The following is a 10758-nucleotide window of genomic DNA, read 5'->3' as shown; positions in this document are numbered from 1 at the left end:
TGATTGCCTTCCCGCCGCCGGTGTCAGCCCGCCGTGATGCCGCAGGAACAGAACAGGATCAGTTCAATCTATTTGATTTGTCTCCACCGAAATGGAATAGCGCCCCCCCCCCTCCCCAGGCCGTGGAAAAAGATCAAAGGATGAGTGATGGGGGTGGGGTTCACCTTTCTCGTCGGGTCTGTCAAATACTGTGTCCACCTGACGAGCACGGCCATGTGCGCACAGTGATGGGGGGTGAGGAGCAGAGCTGCAGGAGAACAAAGCGGCGCGCGGCAGCCTGCAGGTGAAGGTGTGCTCCCGCGTGCAGGTTCAGCATCAGCTGCCCCTCACGAGCCCGAGGACACTTCAGCTAAATGTGGCGCCTGAGTGGGCGGGGACTCTTCCCCGGAAACAGCTGAGAGGGTCGTCGTCGTTGTTGTGATGCCTCCGTACTCTGTGGTCAGACGCACCCGATAACCGCCCCTCCGTTTCCACCACGCGCCCTTCCTGTTGCCATAGCGCGCCGGCGGGGACGCGCCGCTGCTCTCAGCCACCTGCGTCTGCGCAGACGGACGAAAACGGTCCGGCGTGTCTTCAGGTGGACCGGATCCCCGTCTGTTCCCGTCCGGTGCGGATGAATGAAGAGTGATTGAGTGCAGTCCTCCACGCCGCCTTCACAAATCAGGAGGATTGCAGTGTGAGGGCGGGGGGGGGGGGGGGGGCAAATGAGGTGAGGGGAAGTGGAAGCGTCCGGTAGGGGGTCTGCTACTTTGGAAGGGAGGGGAGGCGGCGCTGCGCGCGGCGCCTGGGCCAATGCGCGCGGGCTCCGGGCTAAGTGTCTCATCAGCATCCAGCTCAGGTGCTGCCAGGCCCACGCACCAATTCTGCCCTGACTTGATTGTAATTGCCTGAATTCAGCTCCCGCTGCTCCCTCCTGGCAAAAGCGCGGAACATTTAACTGCAGAGCCGCGCGCCGGGCGCCGCGCGCGCAGCTGACTGCCTCTTGTTGGAGCCTGGGGGCTGCAGGGGGATCCTCTCGTGCTGTCTGCGTGCTGGGGGGAGGCGGACAGGTGCGCGCGCGCCGCTCCTCTTCTTGTTTGTGAACAACTTCCTGTAAGGGGTTTCAGTGATGGCGCGAGCTGCAGGCAGCAGCGCGAGAACCTTCCTGCAGAAACGCTCCAATCAGAGCAGAAAATAACCCGCCAGCCTCCCTGTGCTTAACACGTCCAACCCTACAGCTTGATTGTTGCCCCCCCCCCCCCCCCCCCTGCAAACATATACATTATTCTAACAGGAGTGCGCGGCCGCGCGCTCCTTCATCCACAGACGCGCGTCCTGAGCAGCATTTGCTTCTCCTCCGCTAATCCACAGCGCCGCAGAGGTTAACCTGAAGAAGTTGGCCTGTGGCTCTCCTCATCCTGCGATAATAGGCCTGTCAGTAATGAAGAACGAGCTTGTTGCCAACAGGTGGTCTCTTTATGAGACCAGAGCCGAAGCACTCAGGATGTGGAGAAAAAACTGCCATGGCAAAATGTGTCAGAATCTAATGTTCTGCAGAGTGAAAAGCCTGTTTTCTGCCTTTTGTTCCCAGCCACAGATTCAGCCTTGTTCCTCATTGTTCGGGACACAAACGAGCAACAGTCTTTTTTGACACGGAGCCACGGATGAATAAAGACTGGAGCTGACTAGTCACAGGAAAGAGCTTTTTTCTGGAGAGCCTGGAGCCCATTAAGAGTTTGTGAGATATGAATGGATATGAACCCAACAAAAACCAAACCGGACCCACAGAACACAGGAGCGGCTCTTTTCTCACAGAGGTTCCCAGAACATTTGGAGACGGCGAGCAGGTGTGAGTGACATGGACGTGGATCCACGCTGAGTGACTGGAAGGTCCAGAGGAGGATCTGCTGCTTCCAGCAGCATCATTAGGACGAGGAGGCTAATAAAACCGCCAGGATGAAGATAATAAGAGCTTCCTTCAGATAAATGGGCAGATGATTGGTGGATCTCTGCAAAAGCAGCTCACCAAATCCAAGCTTTTGTCCGACTCCATGATCCATTTGTTCCACTCCGAGCAATTTGTTCTCATTAACCCTCATAAGAGAACGGAGCCTGAGACAAAAGCCCCCCAGGAACAATGAGAACCAACCCGCCCTCCCTGCATCCACAGCTCAAGTGCCCCCTTTCCCAGCAGCATTGTTGCCCCTTGTTCCCCCGGGGAGGCGGAGGGGGGGCGCTCCGGTCTATAAGCGAGAGATGGACCCCAACAGGCAGGGCACACCTGAAAGGAGGGGTGAAAAGAAACGTCCCACTTTCTGTCTGGAGACTGAAATATCTGCCAAATAGGACCCACAATGCACCATTCCGCGCTGCATTCAGGTCACTCCATCAATCAACTCTGAAATAAATCCTGACAGGAAGTACAAAGAGCCCCGGCCAAGAAAAGGAAGGGGAGTTACAGTAATGCCACACATGAGGAAGTCCAGCTTCTCCTGAACCGACGCTGGAAAATGACATTTCCTGCTCAGTTTGACAGCAGACCACCAGAACCAGAACCGTCTCAGAGGCTGCTGCTCGTCTGGCGGCTCAAAGGAACTAAATCCCTTCAACGGGTTTCAGCGGAACCACATTTTGGACTTCTGTGCGCTTCCCTGCAGTCCATCAGAACTGGCAGAAGAACCAAGGAAGTGAACAGCTTCAAAGAGCAAAACGGGTTCAGGATTTGAAACTTGTCCCATTTTATTTTCATCAAACACATTCATGTTTAATCAACTTTTAGAAGAAAAAGCCAAAAGTCCAAACAGAATTCTTCTGACAGCTTTCATTCCAGCAGAAGACCCAAAGGAACGTAGATCAGCCTTTCTAGAACAGGAACCTGAAAACCATCTCAGCAGCAGGACGGTCACAGCGCCGAGCGGAGCGGCGTCCCGCTCAGCGCCGAGCGGAGCGGCGTCCCGCTCGACGCCGTTCTCCTGGTTCCGCCCATTTCCCCAACAGACGTGCAGAAATCAGCTCATTTGTTTAATTAAGCATTACACAAATGAGCTGTGTGCACATAAACACACACACACAATCACACATAAACACACACACACACTCGTGTTTTTGTGCACACAAGACCTGTGTGCACATAAACACACATGCATGCGTTTGTGCACGTACACATCTGCACACTTGCGCACATAAACACACACACAGACATACATGTGCATGTGTGCACATGAAATCACACACGTGTGCACACATGCACATAAATGCACATAGCAACAGATGTGTGTGCACATAGGAACACACACATATGCACACATACACACAAATTGCACAAACCCATAAACATGAAGGCACACACGCACATGGGAACATGCACATACGTGCACGCCCATCAGAGGTAGCAGGACGTAGACCCGGCTGCTGAGTATAATGTCAGGTTGGAAGCTGTGCTCATTGTTTGATCCCATTTGCTGCGTCTTTTGTTCCTTGGGCTCCGGAGCGTTTTGGGAACAGCCCTGATTTGAAGTGAGGGATGCTGAGAATGCTGCTAATGAAAGGTGAGCTGATGACACCACAGGTGAGGCATTAGCTAAGCCATTGTTTGGCTTTGGGAGAGTGAATCACAGCCCACAGTCGCTCCCAAATCCAGGCCCGAATTGAGTCGCCTTCTTCATCAGTGCGGTTCTGACGGCGCTGATCCTCTCATCCAGCTCCGTCAGGCTGCAGGCCTGTGGGGGGGGGGCACAGAGAAACATGAAGACACGCGTCTGCACCCGCCAGCACCGAGGAAGAGGAGGGAGGCACTCACCTGAGTGAAGGACGGTTTTGGTCGCTTGTGCAGGTGATTCTGCAGAAAAAAAGCTGCATTAGACTCTTTTGTTGGTCCGGTTAAAGCAGAACTCTTCAGAATCAAAACCACAAAGAACCGATCGATTCTCACTGAAGAAGATGTATAATTTGACCAATCTGAAGATGGAGATGGAGAGAAAAACTGTTTTCATGTAGAAGTTTTCTGTATTTTATTCCCAGTGGAATTGATTTGACCATAAAGGCAGTAAACACGGGGGGGGGGGGGGGGGGGGGGTGTCCTTGGCAGCCAAAGGAAAATAAGAATAAAGCTTTTTTCTCCAGACAGAATCCACCAGAACCCTCCAGACCAAAGGCTTGGCTGGGTCCAGACAGCACAAAGAGTCTCGGTGTTTTGTTCAGACACTCCGCTCACAAACATGCAGCCCGTCACAAGCAGATGGAGAGCAGCGCTCTTTCAGCGGCAGCACGCTGTGCCGAGGATGCCGCCGCCGAGGATGCCGCCGCCGAGGATGCCGCCGCCGAGAGACGCGCTGCATCTCAAGCACACTCAGACAGCAGCGCCGCGGACCGGCTCCTTCAGACGGCGAGATGAGGAGCGGCCGCCTGACGATCTGCAGCAGGTCGAACACAGACGTGACCTGCTGCCGCGACCCGAGCCGCCGCTGCCGCTGTTTTAAAGAAGACGCCTTTCATTCTGGATCAAGATTCTGGTTTCAGCTCAACGTCAGCTCAGAAACAGGAGAGAAGCTCCAAACCGCTCTGAGAAAAGACGTCATGGAAGGTTTTACATGAATATTTCAGCGTCTACACAAAAATGAAACACAATCAGAGAAAAAGAGAGTTACTGAAGTTTCCTCTGATCCTGGGACTAAGTCTTCATGTGGATCCTCGGTCTCTGGTTGGAGGACTCCAGAGTAAATCCTGTAGTGTGATTGTTTGCAGCGAGGAGGAACGGCCTCCTGCAGCCAGCAGAATGTTTGACGTTTATTTAAGGAATTTTCTACAACCTGAACCAGAACTATTCTGTTAAAGGATCCACCTGATGCTGCTTCTGTTGTTTCTAGTTGCTGTTGTCAAAAATGTAACTATTAAAACAAATAAGTCAAAGAATAAGATGAACGGAGCAATTTAGTCTGGTCAGATAGATGACTTTAATGTGACCTCACTTCCTGTTGTGACGCCACTGAAGCTCCTAAAATCTGCTCCTTGCTGTATGAGAGTAAAGACGGAGAACCGGATCCTGCCTCTGTGTCTGAGTCGGAGGAGGTAGTATGATGATGTGGGTTCAACACTGCCAGAATGTGCAGAGAAAGACAGATTTGAGCGCCAGCGTGAGCAGTGGCGTGAGGCCGCCTGGAGCCACAAAGCTTAAGGAGGCGGCTCTCTGATTCACACAGGAAGTGGTGCATGAAGGGCGAGCGTGCAGAGTCCTGGATGAGAGAGCTTCAAACATTTGTGATGCAGAAAGGAGGACTTCATGCTGAAAGCAGCAGATCCAGATTAGGAGAGTTTATGAAACAAAGAAACTGAAGTCCCGGGGGCTCCTGAGCAGCGGCGGCAGCAGTAACAGCAGCAGCAGTAACAGCAGCAGCAGTAACAGTAACAGCAGCAGCAGCAGCAGCAGCAGTAACAGCAGCAGCAGCAGCAGCAGCATGTGAGCATCAGGGACTAAGCTGCTTTAAAGCGGCAGGTGGGAGGTGAAAATCACAGTCACACTTTGATCATAGAATCAGCAGATGACACGTTAAAGCGCCGCCAACCGTGCGACACGGAGAGACGTCTGTCCTCAGACGCAGTCAAACGCAGACGTGAAACAAGCACATCACGCGGCGCCAAGGTGAGATGTCTTTGTTGCCATCTGCACACATTTAGGGTTATTTTTGGCTCCAAGCGTTTCTTCACACCAAGACGTTTCTGCCGTCAGATCAGCAGCTGGAAGCTGGAAGTTACCGCTCACGTCCTGCAGAGGCTAAATCTCTGCCTCTAAGACTCAAAGTCCCAGTCTGGACAGAAAAGCTCCTGACACACACTATTGATCCCAAGGACCACCTCAGCCTTCCATCTGACTGTGTTTGGTGTGACGTGGAGGTGACAGCGTCTCACCGTGGACTGAAAGTACTCGGGTGACAGCCCCTCCAGCTCCAGGATCCGATCCTCCAGCTTCTTCAGCCTGTGGAAGACGCTGAGAGGCACCGGCCCCGCTGCAGGAACAAAAACCAGCAGAAACGTCACTGCAGACACAAACAGCTTCACATGCAGACGCAGCGGTGGGTTAAGACCAACGCCACGACCCCAGGAGCAAAGTCAACATCAAAAACATGGAGGTTAGTCACAGACGAAGGCCTCGTTAGTGTAAAACGGTCAAACCAGAAGTTAGACTTTAAATTCAAGTTTATTTTCCATCTGAGCTTTAATTTCTGCCAGCAGATCGTTTCAGAGTCCAGGATGGGACAGACACGCATGTCAATCAAACGGGAGGGGACAAGATGGCGCCAAAGACGGAAAAGCAGAAACAGACGTTTGTTTTTTTGCGATTATTTGATTTATTCTTCATTTTTAAGAATAAATCAGATGAAGAATCATCAGAAAACTCTAACTTGTCAAAGAATGAAGGAAAACATTGAATGAAACAGATAAGAAACAAACATCTTGCTTTTTTATTGTGTGTGTTTGTGTGTGTGTGTGTGTGTGTGTCATAAGTATTTTTACCTAAATAAACGGTCAAGCTTTCTAATGCAGCCTTTCCACTAGATTGGAAGATAACTGGCTCATATTGTCTCCTTTTGTTGAAGTTGATCATGTTTCCACTCATTTAATGCAAACCCCCCTTAACAAGGATGATCTTTTTATTAATAATTTACTAATCTAACCATCTAGAAAGTACAAACCTACTAGATGTATAAATCATAGCAAAAATAAACCAGAATATTAGGAACAAAAAAGCAACAAAAGGGATAAATATGGAAGTTTCTCTTTAAGTCAGACGCTGCTTTACTCAGTGATGTCACAGCGGCATTTATTCAGCAGCGCCGCTTCAACACAGAGCATTTTTAAATGAATGTTCTGTAATGTAACTATTTTATCAAACATAAACGGAGGAACACGGAGGCTGTGTCCGAATTCCCGCCCTAACTACTAAAAACTAGATGGTGTTTCTACGTAGTGTGCTGGATTTCAAAAGCTATTCAGACGCCACGCCCACTACTTTATTATTTAAAACGACGTCATCGTTTTCACAAAGTCAAAATCTAATTGACATGAGCGTTTTGGGACGATTATTTATGATCCACTGTCTTCTTAAGATAAAAACATTGATGGTTTGTTTAAAAAATACATTTTTTGGGTAATAATTGTCCAAACGCAATGCATTGTGGTCTATATTCACAGATCTAGTGAGCATGGATGCACACTGGTTTATCTTGGAGACGTCTGGGAGATTTTCAGGATTGTGGAATTGTAGATTCAGACAAACTAGAACATGGAGAAGGTTCTATAGAGTGAGTATGGAGGGAATTCAGACACAACCAGCCGTTCAGTTTCTAAATTGACACTGAAAACGTTTTTTAGATAATTACAATGAGCCGCAACTGATACGTCTCCTGTATAAAATAAAGTTTTAGTGAGCAAGAGGAGTTTAAAATGAGGCAGAAATCCTGATAGTTCTTTCAAAACTGAACCTAATAACAGTATCTGAAACTGCAAAACCTTTATTAAAGCTTAAAAGCGTAAATGTCAGGAGCGCCAGCCTGAATGACGTTTTGCTTCCAGCTGATGACGTCTAGACGCCATCGTGTTTTCTGCAGCCAGATCCTGTTGAATCGAACGGCTGGGCCGATTTTAGAGCCACTAGATCTCAAATGCTGACGTTTCTCCTCGACATGTCAGGGCGCTACAAGAAGCTGGAGTCGCGGCGGTTTTATTGTTGTAAAAAGGCTCCGGTGCTTATCGCAGGGAGCAGAGACGGGCTGAGTTTGACCCCCCGCCGGTGGTAACAGCTCCACTGTAAAAGTTTGGCTCCTCAGTCACGACTTCATATTATTGTGTTCATAAAAAAACCACACATTTTCTTAAATCAATGCAAACATCCTCTCTGGCTTTTCTCTCACCTGCAGGGAGTCTCAGGTGAGTCTCAACGTTCCGAAGTCGCTCCTCTATGGCTGCATTTCCACAGTCTCGGGTCGTCCCCCCCCTCGGCTGCTCCCCAGCCTCTCCGGCCCCCCCCCCAGCACCACCGGTCTGGGGACCATAAGTGTTCACAACACGAGAAACTGCCCCGCCCCCAGAACAGAGGAAGAGGAGTGAGTCCAGGTTAAGCACAGTGCTTGTTTCATTCATAACTGACCTTCTGTCTGTTTTTGTACAGGTACAGGTACAGGTTACCTGTGAGAGCAGAAGCTCCACATCAGCTCACCTTTGACGTGGCTTTTGAAGCCCGGGTACGGGGTGAAAACCGCATCCGTTCTGGCGCAGCTGTTCTCTGCGGAGAACCAGACGGCAGAAAAATAAGTGGAGGATTCTGAGGTATAATTAAACAGCATTTGAATTTGTTTCTATCTATATCCCACTCCAAGCACAGCTCCTCCTGATTTCCATTCGCCTCTCACAGGCTTTGAATTTCAAAAAGCTCCTCCGTCTCACGCCACTGCGAGCGGAGCGGCTTGTGTTTTGAGGCCGGGTGTGTTAGCTACTTCAACCCCACTCTTGGAGCAGTTCAGCCTGACCTCTCGCCTGTGGAAATCAGCTCTCTCCCAAACATTGGCAATCTATGTGCAGCTCCCCCCTCCAGCCTGCCCCCCCCTCCAGCCTCTCTCCCGTTCTCACCCTGATTGCAGTCGATCACGTTGCAAAACTCGCGCACATTGTTTTCATTGATCTCCATCTGCTTGCGCTCCATAAATGCAGATATTCTTCGCTCAATCTGGGGCAACAATAATAAAGACACAACACAGATTATCAGACAGCAGCTTGATGATGATGATGATGATGATGCAGCTTACGTCATGATAGTTTAGTGAAGCAAACATTACATTTGTTTCTGTGAAATGAAAGGAATTCTTTCAGGCTGCCATCGTGACAGGACAGAATCTGAATGCGGTTTGGTTGGCTCCCAGAATAAATGCACAACAGAACGGGGCCTCTTGTCCTTCATCTACATGCAATCTCAGGGTAATGAGCATCCACTTCATGATCCATCAAGGACCTGGCCCTCTCTCAAAACCCTCCAGCTATGCGGTCCGCTCAACCCAACCGCCGCACTAGAGGACCCCTCATTCTCCGCCGAACCCGGCCTATCAGGTCTCCATCAGGCATGTGCCTCACGTCATGTGCACGTCCTCAGCAGCAATTACTTATGATTATTCATTTGCTTGGCAGAGTGTGAAGAGCCTCGGAAATGTCACTGGCAGAACAGCTGAGAAGAACCAACCTCTGATTTTCCAGCTTTGATCTGAACCGTGACGTCAGCAGCTGTCGTGTCCTCTGAGCTTCGGCGCCCGTGCGCCGCTTCCGCCGGCGCTCTGACAGCTTCAGCTGACGCGTCGCTGTTTGCAGAACTGTCCACGAGCGACTTCAGGTCGTCTGAGACCAACTGAGCGGACACAGAAAGGGGAAATGTTGCACCATCGACCGAGCAGAACATCATCCAACTGATTTAAAACCCGCCTTCCGCTGCTCCAGATAATGACGACAAGAATGGAGTTTGTGCTTTTAGCAAAAAGGCAAAATGACGTAACTCCACCAAAATAAGAGCTGCCTCTGCTCCCTCACCTGTAATTTAGCGATGTGATCCTGCAAACCGGCGTGGACCCGAGCAGCTGAGGGAAACGGAGGTTTCACAGCATCAAGGTTGACTTCCATCCTCAAAGCAGCATCACCCAAGTTCAGCTGCAAAAAAACATATAGATAACTAAATGACATACGTGTTCAACCTGCAATGCACAATTCTATAATCATTCAGCTCATAATTGACTGATGTTTACTTTATTCTGATGAACTTGTGACATTGTAAACTAAATATAATCGTATCATTTAGGTCGTATCTATGCAGATAAATGTATGTTCATCCACAGGTATAAATAACATCTATTACATTCAGCTGTGTAGTTTGATCCTACAGGCTTTTATGGGATCATCGCTATAGGTTTGTGATGGAATAGAAGCCATTCATAGCACCTACATCTGCCTCCATTTACTCTTGTTTGTACTGTTAAATCACCATGTCAGTGCAGCTGTTGTTCTTGTCAATAAAGATTGGACAAAAAATAGATTTTGGATCATTTTATTTTCTCTCCACAGGGATTTTTTTGCTCTAAATCAGAAAGGCTTTTCTTCACCTGTACCTGTTTGCAGGTGTATATGTCTGCGCGCGGACATATGCAAGCCGTTTTATTATGTATTAAATGCGTGAGTGAGCGAGATATATGATAAAGTACAATATTTATATCAAAAGGTAAATGAGTCCAGAAATATATCTAGAAAAGCACAGTGACAAATCTAAGAAATTAATTTAAAACACTTAACTACAACAAAAAACACAAGGTTGGACAGTTTGGAGAAACATTTAGTCCCAAACAAAGTCAGTAAATAATAAGGGACGGTCACGGTAGGCTCAGGGTTTATGCTAAGTGCCCACGCGGCTAAAAACATTAGCACCTAGCTAGCAGACAAAACGGAGGGAGAGGAGCCGCGCGCGTTCGCAGCGAACAGGCGGAAACCAACCGAACCGACCTGTTTGTGAAAGTCTGAAAGCAGCTTCAGCATCATCACCACGCAGTCCCCGCAGCTGGACATCTTAACGGGCGCGCGGGGAGGAGCAACGCCTCCAAGTAGCGCCGCTGGGTCCGCCATTGCAGTTCAACGAATGCTGTGCGTTGATTGGTTGAAGGGGGTTTGCACAGGCGCAGACGCCGTTATTCACAGGACGCATGCGTCAAACTCACATTTGTAAGGAATAACAATAGATGATGAATTAATAATAAT

At 49.3% G+C, this 10758-nt stretch overlaps 1 protein-coding gene across 1 annotated transcript; it reads right to left on the bottom strand.

Moving 5' to 3' along the window:
* Positions 1 to 2693: 2693 nt before the first annotated feature.
* On the bottom strand, positions 2694 to 10656 carry mbip (MAP3K12 binding inhibitory protein 1). Its single transcript, XM_023951687.1, has 9 exons — positions 10507 to 10656; positions 9547 to 9663; positions 9206 to 9367; positions 8602 to 8698; positions 8192 to 8257; positions 7887 to 8048; positions 5884 to 5981; positions 3779 to 3817; positions 2694 to 3698 (listed from the first exon to the last, which is right to left on the bottom strand). Exons 1-9 carry the CDS (start codon positions 10624 to 10626, stop codon positions 3591 to 3593), a joined length of 969 nt encoding a protein of 322 aa, XP_023807455.1. The 5' UTR covers positions 10627 to 10656; the 3' UTR covers positions 2694 to 3590.
* Between the last annotated feature and the right edge of the window lie 102 nt (positions 10657 to 10758).

The sequence above is a fragment of the Oryzias latipes genome, chromosome 22, assembly GCF_002234675.1.
Source record: "Oryzias latipes chromosome 22, ASM223467v1".
Taxonomy (NCBI): domain Eukaryota; kingdom Metazoa; phylum Chordata; class Actinopteri; order Beloniformes; family Adrianichthyidae; genus Oryzias; species Oryzias latipes.
Note: the sequence above shows the minus strand (reverse complement) of the source record. Positions and strands in the feature narration are given on the sequence as shown.

What these genes read in the sequence shown, in the direction of transcription:
- mbip (XM_023951687.1), bottom strand. Translation starts at nt 10,626, where the DNA reads ATGGCGGACCCAGCGGCGCTACTTGGAGGCGTTGCTCCTCCCCGCGCG. An exon ending in CGTGATCGACTGCAATCAGG is followed by an intron (nt 8,258 to 8,601) that starts GTGAGAACGGGA and finishes GGTTCTCCGCAG; the next exon opens with AGAACAGCTGCGCCAGAACG. An exon ending in TCACCTGAGACTCCCTGCAG is followed by an intron (nt 5,982 to 7,886) that starts GTGAGAGAAAAG and finishes TTGTTCCTGCAG; the next exon opens with CGGGGCCGGTGCCTCTCAGC.